The sequence below is a fragment of the Carettochelys insculpta genome, chromosome 7 (assembly GCF_033958435.1).
Source record: "Carettochelys insculpta isolate YL-2023 chromosome 7, ASM3395843v1, whole genome shotgun sequence".
Taxonomy (NCBI): Eukaryota; Metazoa; Chordata; order Testudines; family Carettochelyidae; genus Carettochelys; species Carettochelys insculpta.
Genome location: NC_134143.1, coordinates 25,199,175 through 25,219,464, shown reverse-complemented (window position 1 = coordinate 25,219,464; position 20,290 = coordinate 25,199,175). Strand labels below are relative to the sequence as shown.

Sequence of the window (20,290 nt, the reverse complement as noted above, 5' to 3'; positions counted from 1 at the left end):
CAGCTGGTATGAATCAGCAGAATGCCACTGCCTTGAGTGGGGCAATACCAGGTTATACCACCTGAGGATTTGGTATAAAGCATTTGAGACACTCTATTAAGGGCTATATTCTCTCCCCTTAAATTCATTGGCAGTTTTGCCTGGACTTCTGCGTGTATAGGATTTAAGTAAGTATATTCAATACTACAGTGTGAATTATCTTATGTTGAGGTGATTTATCTAGAAATAAGTTGGAGTCATTGGGAAGCATACCTAATTCAGAAACTATTATACCTGATTAAATAAATAAATTGCATACAGAATGCTTAAAAGTGTAATATGTCTTGTAAGCAGGATCTTTATTCTCTTTCATTAACTGCTCGATATACTTGATTTACTGGCTTTGTAGTTTTCTCAGAACAGAGCCAGTAGTGTCAGGTGAATGTATGTCTCATATGTTTTATAAGGCCATGTTGGTGGACCATTTTTGTTCCATTTCTCTGCTTTGAAACTGGAAAGGCCTTGGAATAAAAATGTCTGATTTTTCAGTGTTCAGTAGGAACTATACAATCTCAAAGCTTTTGCAAGTGAGAGTACTGAAGCAGAAACTATTATATCCACTATAAAAATCTTAAACAGCTTGATGTCCATATACTGAATTTAAATCTTAACTTCTTTGTTTTTAAAAAGTGCAGACTGAGAATATAGGCATCTTGACAGCAAGCTAATTGTTTAACATTTCTGAAAATGGTTTGAACATTGTGTGATTGTCTGTTTATATATTGTAGCCCTGACCCATGTAGGGATTCTGTTACCTCATATCTGAAAGGAGAAACTGGGAAAGTTGAAGCCAATGGAAGTCGTACAGAAACAGTGACAGAAGTAAAGACTAAACCTTATGTTCAAGAGTCTGTAAACAAAGTAGGAAAACAAAGTGACAAGGAAACTCTGAAACCAAAAACACGAAGTTCTGTCCATACTGAAGAGCAAACATTATTAATGGGATATCAGAGAGCTTTAGAAGAGACCAGCAAGCCTACAGTAGAAGAGCCTAAAACCTCTGTGCCTGTCAGCACGAAGAAGATGAGCTGGAAAACTCCTGAAGATAGCAAGCCAAGGACAAACATCCAGGAAGAGGAGGGAGCAGCAACATCTGAACAAAAGGTATGTCCTTCAGTTATTAATCTTCTGTTGTATGCACATCAATTGACGGTTTTGTAAAGTACAGTGAAATTTTGTTAACTCTTTTTTCTACCTTTTAACACCTATTTGCTATGATTACTAAATTACAATAATGGAAATTAATGGTTCAATCACCAAGTGGCACATGTAAAATAGTGTTGCAGAGGCATCAAGGAGATAATTATGGCCCCCTAATTTTCTTCATAGTCCCCAGCCTTGCCTTCTTGGCTGCTCTGACCTACATAAGCTAAGAATGGTCACCATGTTCTTGTGTCCTTGCCACCCCAACATGCCTACTATGCTGGTAGCTATTTGAAGGGTGGTGCCAGGAGCTAGCTTCTGTGGCTCTGTTCCTACAGGGAGGAGACAGGTGGCTTTTGTTCTTTGTGCCATCCGAATGAACAGAGCAAGAGCAAAGAATCTTGCCTCCTCTCCAGTTTCTTCACTACATTCATTTTCAGGAAAATACATTGTCTGTCAGTCTTAAATTTAACCTAATAATTGTGCTTTGTTCTTCTGACACTTCCATAAACACTGCAGATTTACAAGACCAAGTTATATGGTCCAGAATAGGCTATAGAGAATTACCCGTGTACAAAGCACTTCTCTAGAGAGGACATGCTCTTCCTCTTAGTGACACATGTGGTCTGCTGCCTCTCCTTCAACTTATACATTGCCTACTTTGCGTGTTCCTTAAATATTTTCTGGGCACGTGCCACCCAGAGCATCCTTCCAATCAGTTGTCTGTTGTAATGCAACTCTCAACAGCTCATTTCTTTCCCACACCCCAATTAAGTTTGTTCAAATTATTGTTTACAGCATGACAGCTCTAGGAAGACCACTAGCTGGAAGGTTGCTGTTAGGTAAACAGTAAGGCCATCAGGGAGCTAATGATCTATAAAATAAGCTGAGAAGATCTCAGGAGAGATGTCTTGGAGATCCTTCAGTCTCCCTTTGTCCTCTCTACAGGGACTTTATTGTATTGGCACAATACATTAAGGAATTATTTGTAATGTAACTTTTTATTGATAGTATTTGTACTATTTTTTTCATTACATGATACAGTAAAATAGTTTAAAATTAGTCACAGAGAGGTAGCCGTATTAGGCTGTATCTTTACAAAACAAAAAAGCAGTCCTGTGTAAAGACTAGAAAAACAATTTATTGGGTAATGAGCTTTCATGAGACAGACCCATTTCTTCAGATCTGGAAAATTGTAAAAAAGTGGGTGTGTCCCACAAAAGCTCATCATCTAATAAATTATTTTTTAGTCTTTAAAGCACTACATGACTGTTGTTTTGTTTAGTTTAAAATTAGTTCATTTTAAAGTGTTCTATAGTTGTTTCACCCAGCATCCCTTTATTCCCAGCAACAAAATCATTTTCAGCATTTATATACTGTACTGTTCTATTTCACTCTTCGGCTATGTCTACACTAGCCAAAAACTTCAAAATGGCCATGCAAATGGCCATTTCAAAGTTTACTAATGAAGCACTGAAATACGTATTCAGTGCCTCATTAGCATGCGGGCGGCCGTGGCACTTAGAAATTGACGCGGCTTGCCGCCGCGCGGCTCGTCCAGACGGGGCTCCTTTTCGAAAGGCTCCCGGCTACTTCGAAGTCCCCTTATTCCTATCTGCTCATAGGAATAAGGGGACTTCAAAGTCGACGGGGTCCTTGCGAAAAGGAGCCCCGTCTGGACAAGCCGCGTGGTGGCAAGCCGCATCAGTTTCGAAATGCCGCAGCTGCCCGCGTGCTCATGTGGCGCTGAATATGTATTTCAGCACTTCATTAGTAAACTTCGAAATGGCCATTTGCATGGCCATTTCGAAGAAGTTTTTGGCTAGTGTAGACACGGCCCTAGCTATTACTCTGTGATACCTCTAAAGTTGTCAAATCCTCTACAGATATTAACGAATTAATTTTCTCAGCACCCCTCTAAAGGTCAGATTCAAATCTAGGTGAATCCTTGAGGTAATTCCTACTTACCTCAATGGATTTCAGATCACACTTTATGAATGTATTGTTGTCCTCATTAAAAAGAATAGGAATACAAGTGCTGGCTGCATAAGTGACTTAACAAAGGCCACAAACTGAATCAGTGGCATAATAGGCATCAGCATGCAGGAATATTGATTCTCAAGTTCATGCTTAGCACAGTAGACCCAAATTCTTCTTATTATTTTTGAGCATTTTAAAACAAAAATAATCTAAAAACCCTTTATTCTATTTGCATATTCAGAAAACAGACAGTTGGCCACTTTTTCATTCTTGGGCTCCTTTCTCTTTTCAAAGTTATGAATATCCTGGATTGTGGAAAATAAATGTGTGTATAGTTTCCAGGCTGTTTTCAGCACTTCTCTTATAGCATTCAGTAGAGCAACGTTTCCCAAATGTATTTGACTGCGGAACACTTTTGGCTTGGACTATATTGATGGAACATACACATGCTGGTCGGGTGTGGGTAGGGATGGAGGGTTTCATACTGAAAAAATGCCACACATAATTCTCAAAAGTTGATTTAAAAGAGTTAGTTTTTTTAAAATGCCTTTTATTTTACAAAGAACAAAAAATAAGAAGAGGAAATCATCTGAAAGAAGAACTAATGTCCTTCTGATAGGAAGACAATTAGCAGCCCTATAATTAAGTATAAAAATTAAATATTAAGTACAAACCCTAAACAAAACATCAGTGTGACAGGCAAAAGAAGGATGATTAGTTTTGTTCTTTTGTACAAAAACAGAAAGGACAATATTGTTGAAAAAGGACTGGTCTTCCTTTAATCTTAAAAAATATTTTTGTGAAAAAGAAATGCAAAACAAGTTAAAACAAAAAAGCAGTAAAGTAGCACTTTAAAGAATAACAAAATAATTTATTAGGTGAGCTTTCGTGGGACAGACCCACTTCTTCAGACCATAGCCATACCAGAACAGAAAACAAATTAAGTGTGGAAAAATATATTTTTAAATTTTGTGTTTTTATAAATTACAGAGAATTACTAGAAAATAAAAATAAGTAACAATTGACAGTTTCAGAGGGGTAGCTGTGTAGGTCTGTAGCAGCAAAAACGAGAAGTCCTGTGGCACCTTAGACCAGAGTATCCATGTCTACATGCATCTGGCGAAGCAGGTCTTTGCCCACAAAAGCTTATGTTCCAAAAAATCTTTGTCATAAAGTGCCACTGGACTTCTTGTTGATTGACAGGTTTTTTTTTATAGGAAGAGTGGTTTTGTATCTTGTGATCACAAATCCACTTAATATAGGAGCAGTGCTGTAGAGTTGGATCCTCATATCAGGTGCAGCATCACATGGGTTCTCTGAACACAACTTGCACTGAAACAATACAAATACGAATTAACTCTGTTTTGACACGGGTCGCATAATAACAGTGAATGTGTTATAAATATTAGTATACCTACAATCTAAATACTATTCACATTCCTTAGTATTTTTGTACACATATAATTTCATATTTAATATTTGGAAGGAAAAATATCACAAGCATCAGATTTTTTTCATGGAACACCTAGTCAAATCGTACGGAACATCAGTGTTCCACGGAACACAGTTTGGGAACAGCTGCCGTAGAGGTTTCTCTCTCTCTCTCTCCCTCCTCCCACCCCCCACATAACAAGTCACCAGGCTGACACAACCTTTGAGTAAGGTGGATACCGCAGTGCTACATGATTTCTGAATTTTTCTCAAACCCTGTAAGGCTACCAGATGGTTTGCTCGAATTGACTAGTGATGTTATGGTACATCAGTGAAGACGTGTTTTTGTGGTTTCTTTGATCTGAATGCTTTGTAATTGGTCGTTAATTACTTAAGCAATCTGATTCCAAGTGACCTATCACACATACTCACTTAAACAGACCAGGAGAATTTCTACTAAGATGAAGTGTAGTATCTGGGAGGTATTCTTCATAAGTGATCTTCAAAGCATAAAAGGAAATCATAGTCTTGAGTGGGAAAATATATGGACTTCAGAGAAAAGCTGCTGCACAAAACAAGCTGGCACTGAGGATGGGAAGAGACATTAAAAAGGATCTTGAGAGCTGGCAGTGGAATATGGGCTTTCATCATTAGGTCACTGTTTCAGACCTTGACCCAGAGTATCCATGGATATAAATTATATCATTATTGTTGGGTGGCTGTTTGCTTACCTGTGTGAAGTAAGCTAGTGGCTTCAATCCAGTCCATAGTGAGCGGGTTTCACAATAAAGAAATCATCGACTACACTTTCATTAATTCCCACTTTTGTAGAGCACAAAGAGTCTTCGGAAGACCCTCCAAGACACAGTTTTGAGACATATTAGTATGGTGAACTGTGAGCATCTGCCACTGCCCCGGTTGTACCATATTTGAAGAATAGATGCTGTGGCTTCAACTTTCACAAGCATCGGGTTCAAGTGAATCCTATCATTAATAAAAATGCACAGAACTGCTAAACATTCGTGGGCAGGAACTTTTGGGAAAGTTAGCATAGTTCTAAGTAAAATGCTTGTTCAATTTGTTCAATGCATTTTGAGATCTCATTATTTGTTCTATATTAAAAAAAGTTTTAAAAGCATTTCGGATACTTCATAGATGGAATATTCAAGGAGGAAAAAAAACCAAAAAACACCTAACCTAATGGGCAAGATTGCAGACCCCACATAGATGGTACATACAGAATGAATTAACATCTATGGTAACCTTTTCTTTCTCCTTGGTGTTCTTGCTCAGAATGTTTTGTCATTTAAATGTGCTGTTAAAATATACTAAAACTGCCTTTATCAGGAATTTAGTGACAGTGACATTGAGATTCAGAGTGAGTCGAGCTCAGATGAGGAACAGAGAATCACTACAAGAGTTTATCGCCGACGTGTGATTCTGAAGGTATCTTGTAACTTTAGTTCTAGATGTACTACTGACATGAATTTGGTCTTGGACTGCTGTGCTAATGTTGTCAGTCTTGGTCACATAGACAACTAAAACATTAGGTAGTCTTTCTTTGCTTCATTTCGAGGCTTATGGTTGTCTTCTGGTGGGAAACAACCACAATGTGTTGCATTTTTGTCTCTCGTAATGCCATTGTGCTCTGCATGGTATCATTAACATAGTCATTATATAAGGTGAGATATACTGACACGTGGATGTAGCTAGTGAAACTCTTCAGGGCTGATAACCATTTTTGAAGCATGTCTGATACGGAACAGAATGAAACTGCACATAGGGCATATGTGATATGAAGTATTTTGGTTTAGCTTTCTTTCCATTGCCTAAATCACAAGTAAAACTCGTTCAGTAACTCCTAAGTGTAGGATTTAGAAACAGAACCTATTGATGTTCCCTGGAACTTGTGCTCCTTAATCACTTAGGTACTTTTGACAATCTTCCCCCACAGATATTTAGGTCTGAGCTAAAAGTTATAAAGCCAGTGAGAGTCTTTCCATTGTCTTCAGTGAGTTTTCAATTAACCCTTGTTGGATATTTTTACAGAAGCATGTTGCTAGAATCTATGTACAGAAATTATAATTCCAGTTATTAATAATGTGATGTCGTATAAATGAACATATTTGTTGTGTATCAGAGAGGTAGCCGTGTTAGTCTGTACCTTCGAGAACAACAAGAAGTCTTGTGGCACCTTATAGACTAACAGATACTTTGGAGCATAAGCTTTTGTGGGCAAAGACCCGCTTCATCAGGCGCATGAATTGGGGGGTGGTTTCAGAGGGGTATTTAAAGAGTGGGGTCCCAGTAAAAGGGAGGGCCAGAGCTGATAAGGTCTATTCAGAAAGGTGGAAATGGCCCAGTATCAACAATACTTATCAAAGGAGGAAAAAACAAGTCAGATGTGAGGGGGATGTGAGCCTTTGTCAGTGTCTAATTGGGAGATATTAACACCCAGAGCAGAGAAGCTGTCTTTGTAAGCTGCAACCCACTCCCAGTCTCTGTTTAGTCCATGGTTAACGGAGTCAAATTTGCAAATAAATTGCAGCTCAGAGATTTCTCTCTCCATTTGATTTTTGAAATTTTTTTGTTTCAGGACTGCCACCCTTAAATCTGCCACTGAGTGTCCAGGGAGATTGAAATGTTCTCCCACAGGCTTCTGTACATTACTGTTCCTGATGTCTGATTTATGTCCATTTATTCTTTTATGGAGAGACTGTCCAGTTTGGCCAATGTAAATTGCAGTGGGGCGTTGCTGGCACATGATGGCATATATTATATTAGTAGATGTGCAGGTAAAGGAGCCCCTGATGGTATAGTAAGTAAAGGAGACCTGCTCCAGTGAACTATTTACACTCACCCCCCACCCACAAACCTATAATGGTCATCCCCGTGGTTCAGTGTTTAAAAGAGTCAGGTTCCCAGTTTCTGTGTCTGCTTAAAGCTGCCAGCACTGCAGCAATGCATCTTGGCCACTCGTCCTGTGCCCTTGTGTTATACTCCTTTTGCAATCCAGTTGTTCTTTTGTCTCTGTCCAGAACTTTAGTGCGTTTTCTCATGTCCCATTTGTGTACAGAAATTTGGTTCCCAAATGGCCAGAAGTTTCAACGTTGAAAGCATATGGATACTACTGCTAGTAGCTTAAATCCTTTTAAAAATCTGTCCCTAAAGATCTTATGCCAGCCTTTATGGAATGCGTCTGAAAAAGTTATTTTGATGGCTATTTTTTAGTAAGTCTAGATATTGAATCACAAGATAAATGGACAACCACAAGAATTTAAACCCCATGAGTTAGGGCCCCAAAAGACAGGAATTTTGAAATAAAAGAGAATTGAAATAAAGATAGGAATTCTGTTTTCCTTTTATTTCTTTTTGGGCAGCATCATATGAGCATGTTAATCAGGGCAATAGGAGATTACTAACAAAGTGCTGCGGTGAATGAATACAGGTGAATTCTTCCCCTGCGGCAAACTTCTTGGATGCGGCCATCATGGGCTTCACCACTCTGGGGTTCCCCAATTGCTTTGGGGCCTTCGACAGGACCCACGTACTTATCCTCATCCTGGAGCACAGCGGAGGACAATTCATAAACAGGAAAGGCTTCCACTCCATAGTCCTGTAGGCCATGGTGGACAGCCAGGACTGGTTCGAGGACCTATACGTGGGCAGGCCCAACTGCACCCACGAAGCATGGGTGTTCCAGAACTCATGCCTGTGCTGCCGGCTGGAAGCAGGGACCTACATCCCTCCCCAGGGGGAGATCCCACTGGGGGATACCACCATGCCCCTCTGACTGGTGGCTGACACCACATACCTGCTCCAACCCTGGCTCATGCAGCCCTATACAGGCCGGGCCAGCCCATCCCCAGCCAGGAGAGCTTCAACGGCCAGCTCAGCCATGCCCGCCAGATGGTTGAGTGCACCTTGGGCCTCTTGAAAGGGCGGTATCACTGTCTCCTTACCCTCCAGGACATGGGCGTCGTCAGTGTTCCCCAGGTCATGGGCACCTGTTGCACACTCCAATATCGGTGTGCAGTCGAGGCTGACATGCTCTACCCCCAGCCAGCTGCTGCCCCGAGCCATCACGCCCACCAGGACGGGATCCAGCTCTGGGAGGCCCTGCACTGGTACTTAGACCAGGGGCCTCAGTGAGCACTGCCCTGGCTACCCCCGGTGGGTCTCCTGCACACCACCCCCACCTTCCACACTGAGCACATGGCACACAGGGGTTTTGGCAAAATAAAACTGTGTATTGTTAACTGCAAAAACTGTGTGGGTAATACTTATTGCTAAACGTAATGGACCATCCAGCTATTTACAGAGGGGGGATGCAAACTATTTACAGGACGGGGGGCGCCCCAGAGCACAGTGGAAGACAATTCATAAACAGGCAATGCTACCATTCCGTGGTCCTGCAGACCAGGGTCTGTCAGGGTTGTGGGGGGCCCCCAGTCGTGTATGGTGCCCCTGCCCCACGATCCGGGGTGTGTTCCGTGTTGGGCATGTACCTGAGGGTCCACCTCTGAGGTCAGGGGATGGCCGTCTGGCTGATGCCCGGCTGGAGGTGCGGGAGGGGAGGTCTGTGACCAGGTTCCCCTCCTCACTGAACCAGTCCCTGGCTACAGCTGGCTCTATCTCTGGCCATGGTGGCATGGGACTGGCTGCTGGTCCTATCTTCTGCTCCTCTTCTGGCTGGGGCTCCTCGGCTGAGACGTCCAGGAGGGCCAGAGGGGAGGAGGTGTCCCAGGGGCTCACGATGCTCCTGAGCTCCCTCTATTAGGGGCTGGCAGTGGGGGTGGTAATAATCAGTTACGCTCCTTTTTATGTTTTTGGACAATTCTAGACAAACAAAATTATGCAGAAAGTTGTGTGAAAGATCTGCGTTTCACTCTGCAGCCATTTTGTAATGAAATAATAAACCAATTTCGGTACAAGGTGTTCAAATTTCACATGAGTTTGAAACTATTCCCTTCTTGACACTGTCGTGTACATTTTGTGTTTTCTTCCAAAAGGGCTTTTTCTTCCTCAATACTTTTTGACAGTTAAGGGAGGTCCATTAGTGGCTATTAGCCAGGATGGGTAAGAAATGGTGTCCCAAGCCTCTGTTTGTCAGAAGCTGGATATGGATGGCAGGACAGAGATCGCTTGATCATTATCTGTTCTGTTCACTCCCTCTGGGGCACCTGGCATTGGCCACTATTGGCAGACAGGATACTGGGCTGGAAAGACCCTTGGTCTAGCCCAGTATGGCCATTCTTATGAGAAAAGAGGTACGTGGTTCTAAAAGGTGTTTGTCTTAGTCTTTAATAAAGCAGCAGGGCAGAAGGATCTGAGCAGCAGTGTATTACTAAGCTAAAACCAGCAGCTTTTGTGTTATCATATTACTCAGAGGAGGCTTATTTATGGAAAGTGAAAATACAACTAATCTAGAGGTGTCAAGAAGATGGGTGCGTATCACTCCAGTGCACGTGGCCCAGTGCTCCACATCAATCGTGCATCAAGGGCTTATTTTGTGCATTTAGTCATGAAAGGCCCCTCTCTACTGGGGTCACATTCACCAAATATGATTAAGATAGTAAGTTTGTGCTCTAAGTGCCCCTCCCTAGCCTCATCCGTGATGTGACAGTGTCAGTGTTTTGAAAACTACTGGAGCTACTGGCTTATTTTAACAAATCAGCACATAAAGCAAAAAGCATAGCCACTAGGATAGACTGCTTGTTATCATTAGAATCACACAATACATAGCTATTTCTCTGCATCACCACGTTCTCAATATCAAACCACATTCTGCTGTCCCAGCAGAGGCATTGCTTCTTTTCAGCTGTGTACTTAACTTTACGTCTCTTTTGTTACATTCTTTATGTCTTAGTATATCTGTGAGCAGTTGTAAGATCAGCTGTGCTGACAGGTTTGCAGAATCTGATTAAAGAAATCTGCCTAAGTAGAACCATCAATGAAAATGATCTTAATGGGATACTTGTTTCTTGTGACACAACTGCATAGAACGGAGCCCAAAGGATGTAGGTGCTCCTTAAGAACTTCAAGAACGTGAATCTGGAAAAGGAGGGGATTAGATCTTAATGATGGTTTGGCTAGTGGGAGAACAGGACACAGCATCTCAGAACTCCAGCTGCTATAGAGTCATCTGCCCCAGACGTTTGCAAAAACAATATTTTCAGATGTTACCTATTTCCTTCTGCTTTTATCCTCCATTTTACTCTTGTGGATCACAGCAATTCATTGACACCCCCTTTCCTGACCATTTGAAAATAACAGATGATAATGGTTCATTTATTTCCTGTTTCCTTCTAACAACAAAACAAACAAAACCAGAGCTATCCAGAACCAAGTGCAACCTTAGCCACATTACATCAGCATTGACTCTGTGCCATTTAGTTGGGAGTCCCTGTAAAGTCTGTAAAGAAAAGTTGAGAAAACCAGTGTGGCTGGTTGGGAGGCTTAAAAAGAAAACAAAAAGCATTTCACTGGGTCTATTAACCTGGAAAGCATGAAAGAGGATCCCAGCTGGCTTTAGAGGGACTGCACTCCAGCTAGCATGGTAACAACGCCAGTTAGTATTTCCTTTATTGTGCTCAGGGGTTGGGCATGTGAACGCACAGCTTTGTTCAGCACAATTTCCAGAATGTAACTGAGCTTATGTTAATTGTGAATATAATATATGAAGTTTTTCTTCTGCCTTTTCTAAAGCTTTCCATGTTGTGACGGCGATTTAAACCAGTCCTGGGTAAGCTTATGCAAACATGTTGCTGCAGGAGGAATCTACTCTTCACATCTGCTGTGGATGAACTAGTTCTGTATTTTCAAGTCAAAAAACAGCAGTTGTAGTGGGGTTGTCTGATGTGCTGTTCAAACCCAAGGTTGCTTCATGCTCACCACAACAGCAAACAAAATTGCCAGAGGGCAAATTTTTCTAGGAAATATCCTTAATAACTGTGTAGGGTTAAAAATTCATTGCAGTCCAATCTATTTCCTACCTGCTATGGCCACTACTCTAACTACCCCTGAGCAAAAAAAATCTGTGAGCTTAATTTCTTCAGTCCTGACTTGCTCAGGATTCACACCCTTTATCATTTGATGGTGCTTAAAGGATCATGTAACTAATTAAAAGCCAAGATAGCTTTGAAGCTGAATCAGCTTATAGTAAATGCTTTCCAGTTTACTGATGTGGTGTGTTTCCAAGTTGATTTCAGTAAATCTCATTTATATAAAACATACCCAAAGGGAGAGACAAAATGCCCACCTGTTCATGCTGTAAGCAGGGAAGCAACTAGAAAAGCAAAATGAGAGCAAGTGAGCATGCCCATGGCATTGTGTGTTAGTTGTCTTTTCTATGAGCCACACTTTTTATGGTGACAGTCACTCATGGTGATGTTGTTATTCATTATTTGCATTACAGTGCTGCCTAGAGGCCCTAGTGGAGGTCAGGACCCCATTGAACTCAGCATTGTACACAGATAGTAAGGAGACAGCTCCAGCAGCAAAACTTAGAGTTTAAGTAGAGAAACAAGGTGGGTGAGGTAATATCTCCTATGAAGCAAGGTCTGTTGAGGAGAGAAACAAGCTTTCTTCTGCAGATGAGCTTTGTGTAAGCGCAGCAATTTGTCTGTCTCACTGAGTCCAATAAAAGATATCCCACGCCCTTTGTGTGGCTCGTATCCTGAGACCCAACTCCACTACATGAATACTGCCAACAGTTTAACCAGAACTGATAAAGGATGGAGGATGAAACAGCAGGTTAGAGAAGTGAAGTGACTTGCCCTTGGTCATATAGCAGGTGACCAGTAGAGTTGAGAACATAGTTTACATCATGTAAGTCTCTAGTTCCCAGTCACTGGTCCACATTGCTTGTTGTCCTGAATTTTAATTACATTAAAAGGGAGACCGTGTTTTGAAAAATAAAATGTGTTGTTCAAAATGACAGTTGCAAAGGTGCCAAGCATAATAGATCATGTCAACAGCTCCCAGCCAGCTTCATCTCTGATTCAAAAAGTGGAACATAAGGGTTTTGTTGGCCCTGTATCACAAATTTCAATTCAAAAAGCGTTTGTCAAACTACTTGATGCCTCCCAGCCCTATGACCACTGACACAGCAGGCAGTGGTTCTAGCTTATAAAGTCACTTCTGCTAGCTCGCCTATGAGAAGGGCAGGAGCAGAAAGGTAACCAAAGCCAAAATTAGAATCAGCAAGGTGGGTATCACAGAAGTTCCATTCTGTCATTCCTCACTTCAGTGTGCAGGTTGTAATCAATGCCTCAGCCTATTTTTTGATTTCTTTCTCATTAGGGCCTCACCACAGTTACACTGAGAGCAGATCACTGTAGGGCACTCTGCATGGAGCTCTGCCAGCAGCCCATCTGGAAACTTCGGCTAATGCAGAATGTGGCTGCTTACATACTTAGCCACACTCCACGTAGGGACTGTATTAGACATTGGTTCCGACTCCTGCACTGACTTCTAGTTCACATCCCATGAATTCAAGATACTTGTTTGACCCTGTAAAGTCCTAAATGATGCATGTCCTGCTGACCCTCATGGGCCCTTTATGTGAAGGAACTGTAGCAGCTGAAATCTGCTGAGGTGCAAGAGGTGACAGCCCATTAGTTTTAATCAGTGAGAAAGTGTTAGCAGTTAAGTGGCCTTTGCTTTGGAATACAGTTGTGCCCTTTGGGCTGGCAGAGTCCAAGTTTGCTGACCTTCAGGGCAGTATACAAGGTGTATGTTTTCTCCCTTGCCTTCTGAGGCATAGGAGTGAGAGGAAGGAAAAAATTCTTAGTCGCATTTGGTTGGCTTGTGGGAGAATGGTGGCAATTTTAGTAGGGACGTTAATGGTTAACCAGTTAACTGATAGAGGCTGGCACAGCCCCCTACCTGGCACAGGCATGGGGTAGCTCCAGCCCTGCACAGGTGGGAGGTGCTCCAGCACAACCAGAGCAGGGAAATGCCAGCTGGGCCAGAGCATCCCAGGTCCGTGGTGCACCCATCCTTGCTTTAATTACTTAACGGGTTCAACAGGTTAGCCTACCAGTTAACTGGTTAACCCATTAAATGGGATTTTACATCCCTAAATTTTAGTGGTATCAATATTTTCAGGAAGGGGTGGTTTGTTTTTAATCATTATTCATATTGGGCCCGGAGTTAGGAGCTACTGCATATTTGAAGTGAAAATAAGTGGATCCATTGTTCATGTTAGTATCATTTTTATGCTCCATTACCTATTTTGCACAAGTAAAATGCTTATTTATATGTGTGTGTTTGGTACATCAGGAAAGTGAGAGTTCTGAGTAAATGAGATTTAGACTGTTGAGTCACATACATGCTACTGAAAATTTTATCAACAATTTTTATAGTGATGTTTAGCTAGTAGTAAAGCAGCACAGAAAACTATTTTTAACAGTCACTCACACTGGTCTTTTATATTGCTTGTTTCACAAGCACTGTTCTTGATCAAAAGACCATGTCACTTGGCAACAGCTGGCAGATGCTTGCATCTCAAATGCTTTCTCCATTTTATAAGGAGTGAAATGTTTCTTCTTGTGAACTATTAGGCTGTTTGGGTGAGCTGGGTGCTTTTGTGTTTTCTTTTCAAATCCAAAGTTTCACTCCCAATACTTTAATTTTGAAACCCCTGTACACAATGGTTGGCATTTATACTTTTTAAAAGCTGATCGCCAATTGATATCTGTGTGGACATTATACCAGTGTGAAGTCCTGCTTCCATTGAACATGAATCAGACAACATCACTCTAACATTACAGAAGAATTACTTGTTGCTCAAGGAGTTTCATGCATGATTTAGTGCTTTAAAGAAATAATTTAGAAACTCAGTAAATGGTTTAAGGACACTTTAATGTACAAAAATGCAGCTATTAACACATTTATACAGAAAATCTTTCACATTATCCATGAAAGATGAGTCCATTTGAACATATTTTGTTGCTTAAAATCCAACCTAGCATGTGTGTGTTGCTTGAAGTGGTTTGGAAACAAATGTGTGGGCATTGCAAAAGTATAGGTTCTGTTGCTAATGTTGTAAACACGTTCTTTAGGGTGAGGAAGCAAAAAACATTCCTGGTGAATCAGTAACAGAAGAACAGTTTACTGATGAAGAGGGCAACATCGTCACAAGAAAAGTAATCATGAATTGCAGTTTTCATTGTTCACTTGTATTCACATAACTGTTCTTACCAGACTTTCTCCTTTTGTCAATCAGGAAAGAAAAACTTTTCATCTGTTGCTTCTTACAGGTCACCCGGAAAGTAATAAGACGTGTTGTTATCCCGCATGAGAGAAAAGTTGGTGAAATGGTAATGGAAGGGTGCTTTAAGGAAACAACAATAGAGGAGGGTTGTGCTGAATATCTAGAAAGCTCTACTAAAGGGCTGCAGGTTTGCATTTTAACATCAAGCCTTGGCAAAGTGAAGTGCTTGTATTGTTGACAAGTTGTGCTTCTGGATGAAGGGCAAGCTTTCGCTATTGAGCCCTGAGCGAGTTCATTTTCAGAAAGACGTGTTTTCGTAATCCTAGCAACAAAAATCCTTTTCACATGGAGATACCAGGGTTTGTTTTTATAGAACAGTCAGTGGGCTCTCTTTGGACTTCCCACCCCAAAATAAATAGTTTTATATGTGTATTTGGAGTGTGTTTTAGCATTTTTACCTTGGGCCTGATATGTGTTTTGCATAGAGTCATAGAATGCTAGGACTGGAAGGGACCTTGAGAGGTCATTGCGTCCAGCCCCCTGCCCTCATGGCAGGACCAAATACTGTCTAGACCATCCCTGATAGACATCTATCTAACCTGTTCTTAAATATCTCGAGAGATGGAGATTCCGCAACCTCCCTAGACAATTTATTCCAGTGTTTGACCACACTGATAGTTAGGAACTTTTTCTTAATGTCCAACCTAAACCTCCCTTGCAGTTTAAGCCCATTGCTTCTTGTTCTATCCTCAGAGGCCAAGAAGAGCAAGTTTTCTCCCTCAACCTTATGACACCCTTTTAGATAGTTAAAAACCACTATCATGTCCCCCCTTAATCTTCTTTTTTCCAAACTAAACCAGCCCAATTCTTTCAGCCTTTCTTCATAAGTCATGTTCTCTAGACCTTTGATTATTCTTGTTGCTCGCTCCTGGACCCTTTCCAATTTCTCCACATCTTTCTTGAAATGCAGCACCCAGAACTGAACACAATACTCCAACTGAGGTCTAACCAGTGCAGAGTAGAGCGGAAGAATGACTTCTTGTGTCTTGTGCACAACACACCTGTTAATGCATCCCAGAATCATGTTTTAGTTTTTGCAACAACATTACACTGTTGACTCATTTAACTTGTGGTCCACTATAACCCCTAGATCCTTTTCTGCCATACTCCTTCCTAAACAGGCACTTCCCATTCTGTATGTGTGAAACTGATTGTGCCTTCCTAAGTGAAGCACTTTGCATTTGTCTTTATTAAACTTGATCCTGTTTACTTCAGACTATTTCTCCAATTTGTCCAGATCATTTTGAATTTTGACCCTATCCTCCAAAGCAGTTGCAGCCCCTCCTAGCTTGGTATCATCTGCAAACTTAATAAGTGTACTTTCTATGCCAATATCTAAATAGTTGATGAAGATATTGAACAGAACTGTTCCCAGTACAGACCCCTGTGGAACCCCACTTGTTATACCTTTCCAGCAGGATTGAGAACCATAAATAACTACTCTCTGAGTATGGTTATCCAGCCAGTTTTTCACCCACCTTATAGTAGTCCCATCTAAGTTGTATTTGCCTAGTTTATTGATAAGAATATCATGCGAGACCGCGTATCAAATGCCTTACTAAAATGTAGGTATACCACATCCACCGCTTCTCCCTTATCCACAAGGCTTGTTATCCTATCAAAGAAAGCTCTCAGATTGGTTTAACATGATTTGTTCTTTGCAAATCCATACTGGCTGTTCCTTATCAGCTTACCACCTTCCAAGTGTTTGCAGATGATTTCCTTAATTACTTGTTCCATTATCTTTTGTGGCACAGAAGTTAAACTGACCGGTCTGTAGTTTCCTGCATTGTTCTTATTCCCCTTTTTATAGATGGGCACTATATTTGCCTTTTTCCTGTCTTCTGGAATCTCTCCTGTCTCCCATGATTTTCCAAAGATGATAGCTAATGGCTCAGATACCTCCTCCATCAGCTCCTTGAGTGTTCTAGGATGCATTTCATCAGGCCCGGGTGACTTGCAGACATCTAACTTTCCTAAGTGATTTTTAACTTGTTCTTTTTTTTTATTTTATCTTCTAACCCTACCCCTTTCCCACTAGCATTCACTATGTTAGGCATTCCTTCCTCAGACTTCTCAGTGAAGACCGAAACGAAGTCATTAAGCATCCCTGACATTTTCAAGCTTCCCATTACTATTTCTCCCTCCTCACTGAGCAATGGGCCTACCCTATCCTTGGTCTTCCTCTTGCTTTTAATGTATTTATAAAAAGTCTTCTTGTTTCCCTTTATGCCCGTAGCTAATTGCTAATTTGAGCTCATTTTGTGCCTTTGCCTTTCTAAGCTTGCCCCTGCATTCCTGTGTTGTTTGCCTATATTCATCCTGCATTACTCTTTCTAAACACAAAAAAAATTAACATGTAGTGAACAGGGGACCTGATCCTGCAGTGGCACAACTCATGTGACTAAGGGTATGTCTACACTACAGAGTTGTTCTGGAATAGTTTATTCCAGAGCTTTTATTCCAAAATAAGCTATTCCTGAATAACACATCCACACTACGGCTGCATCAACACTCCATTCCCCTTTCGGAGCAGGAATGCAAATGAAGGAGATCAAAAATGCAAATAAAGTGCTGATTTACAAATCTCTCGCCTCATTTGAATAATCTTGCGCAGTCGCATTTCTGGAAGAGAGTTTTCCGAAAGCAAAAACAGCCATATGGATGGGGTTCCTTCAGAAGAAAACCCTGTTTTCAAAAGAACTCTTCTTCCCATTTTGTTTCAGGAATAGGCGCCATTCCTCGTAGAATGAGGTTTACCAAATTTGAAATAAGCTGTCTACTATTTCAAAATTATTTCGAAATACTGGTTGCATTGTGTTAGACGTTTGCAAAGTTATTTCAGAATAGCAGCTGTTATTCTGAAATGACTTTGCTGTGTAGATACAGACTTAGTGATTTCAGGAATCAGCCTGACACAAACAGGTTTGGATTTTGGCAGTGTGGAGAGGAGAACATCAGACCAAATCCCAAAGTCATTACTCTGGGCCAGTTTCTCAGGAGAATAGAAGGAAAATACGGGAGCAAGTTGTTTCCGCCTGCCCTTGAAGTCCCATGCAAAAGCCAGCTTTATTTCTTGTATGCCCTGAAGCTCAAGAACTGCTCTTTCCTTGTAACCGATAGTGTGCAAATCATCCCAAAGTGGGTAGGGGAGATGAGGAAGAGGCATGTCCATTCTCTTTCTCTCTCCTGGTCAGCAGAGCTGGATGGATGCACCGAAGGCAGTATATTGCATCTCTGAAGCGATTGCACAGGACAGCGTGCCTATCTTTAGTGCAGCCCTAATCAAGTCCACTATAGGTGATATTGAGCCCTCAGGTTGAGTTGTCTTAAGTATCAGAAGAATCAGAATCACTTGCTATTGTCTCCCTTCCCACAGTAAAATACAAGTACAAAATAAAACAGTGTCAGTCTCAGTCAGAAAAAAAAATGATTTTGGAATGTTGTATGAATTAAAATGAGTTACTTCAAAACTACAAATGTGTATATATAACACGAATTAATGACACTCACAACAGAATTCATTTAATAACATTCCTTAGAAGAACACACATCACAGTTCTGACAGATTCTGCACAAAGACTGGAACTGTTTAACTGTTAATAGATTTCCACACTAAAGCTTAGCACAGGTACAAAGAATTGTGCTCATTGTTCTACAACTTAACCTAAACACAAAGTATTTTGAAAATATCTATGGCATTGGCTAAAAACCCGCTGTTTTAAAAGACAAGTCTCTGTGGTGAAGGCTGCAATTCTGCCACAAAAGTCACAGATTCCCTGATTTTATCAGACATCTGTGAGTTCTTCTGCTTCAGCTTCCATACCTCTCAGGCATGGACTTCAGCCCCCGGTGAATTGAAAAGTTAGGGTGACCAGGTAACGTGTGAAAAATTGTGACACTTTTTTTTAGGGGGTGGAAAGAGCCTAGTCACATTCATAAGACAAAGCCCTGATATCAGGACGTCTGGTCACTCTAGATGGGGCTCTGGGTTCAGCCCTGAGCAGCAGGGCTCAGGTTTCAGCCCAGGTTTACTAGGCAATGTAAAAGCTTGGGTACTGATGTAGTGAAAAATGTGTTACTGTATATCCATTTCCATGATTTATTGCTTATTGCCCACGTTCTGTCCGTGACTTTTAATATAAACCAACTGTGCCAAAATTGTAGCCTTGATGACACATGCACAGCTTGTGAGTTTCCTTGGCTTTCTTTCTGCTGCTCTGCTTTGGTGGAATTTTTTTCAGCTATTTCTCTTCTTTCCTTCCCTTACTAACCTATTCACTTGAAAGTACAGTTGTTATGAGACATCATAATAACTACGGTTCACATTTTTAGAAATGGCTACTAATTTTGAGTGCCCAACTAGGATCCCTCTGGGTCTGATTTTTTCAGATACGCTGAGCATGCTTAAATCAAACTGATGTCAATGGGGAACTCAGCTCTAGATATTTTAAGATTAGTACCAGCAACAGAGGCACTGAAAATTAGTGTCTGTTTTTTAAAATGCAAACCATTATTTTTTTAAGTGTAGATGTTATTTCTAGCCTGTTTTTGCAGAGTGGCTTGAAATGAAGTGTTGATGTGATTTAACTGTTTTTTTCACTTATCCTATTATAGCTACATGGGACCTGTTTGGAAGAAGTTTTATAATTGCAAACACTTTCTGCATATGTATTAATGTGTGTATCTTTTCTTTAAAGCAGGGAGAAGGTTATAAGGTTAAGACAAAGAGAGAAGTCAGACATGTGGAAAAGAAGAGTTATTCATAACAACAGAACACTCAACGGTCAGTTTTATAAATATCATTTCATTGTTTAGGTCTAGAGCAAATATATTGCTTGCACACTACTCAACATGCTGTATAAACAATGAGCTGTCTTCTGCCACGCATCTGTGTTAAGCTGGGAGGGCCAATATCAGGCACCCTCACGATCAATGTGAAAAAAATGTATGTTAATTTTACAACTATTTGTAGGAGTAGAGGTCTAGGAAACGTGCAATTCACAATTAATAAAATTTCTGTTAATAAAATCAGATTTGAATGTGAGAAGTAAATGACTTGCCCATAAGTCAGCGTAAACAATGTATTGTCGGGGAAGCACTTCTTTCAGACACGTGATCTGAGTGTCATGAAAGACAATGTCCTTGTAAGGTTTAGTAAAAACATCTAAATGTACATCAACACATAATCCTTGCCAAATGGTTCCTACAAATTTTATGGATCTGCCCTTGAAAATGATGATAAAACAGCAGCTGACAATTTGTGGATTCTGCTGAACTAAAACCTGTGCCAAATTTAAATGACCATTATTGCAGTTTCTCTGTATTACTTAGCTAATTATGAAACCAGTAGGGTTGTTTTGTTTCAGAATGTAGCAAACTTGATTATAAACAAAAAAAAAAAAGGACATTCTGTAT

General features: G+C 40.8%; 1 protein-coding gene across 5 annotated transcripts in view; it reads left to right on the top strand.

Moving 5' to 3' along the window:
* The window catches only part of ANK3 (ankyrin 3), a 508,469-nt gene that overhangs the window by 482,482 nt on the left and 5,697 nt on the right, over positions 1-20,290 (top strand). For 4 of the 5 annotated variants that reach the window (XM_075000144.1, XM_075000145.1, XM_075000146.1 and 1 more), the window contains 5 exons: positions 768-1,143; positions 5,941-6,039; positions 14,661-14,744; positions 14,859-14,999; positions 19,573-19,658. In XM_075000144.1, the coding sequence (XP_074856245.1) occupies positions 768-1,143; positions 5,941-6,039; positions 14,661-14,744; positions 14,859-14,999; positions 19,573-19,641 (769 nt within the window). In that variant the 3' untranslated portion in view covers positions 19,642-19,658. The remainder of the gene's footprint in view (positions 1-767; positions 1,144-5,940; positions 6,040-14,660; positions 14,745-14,858; positions 15,000-19,572; positions 19,659-20,290) is intronic. The other variant, XM_075000148.1, reaches the window with a different exon arrangement.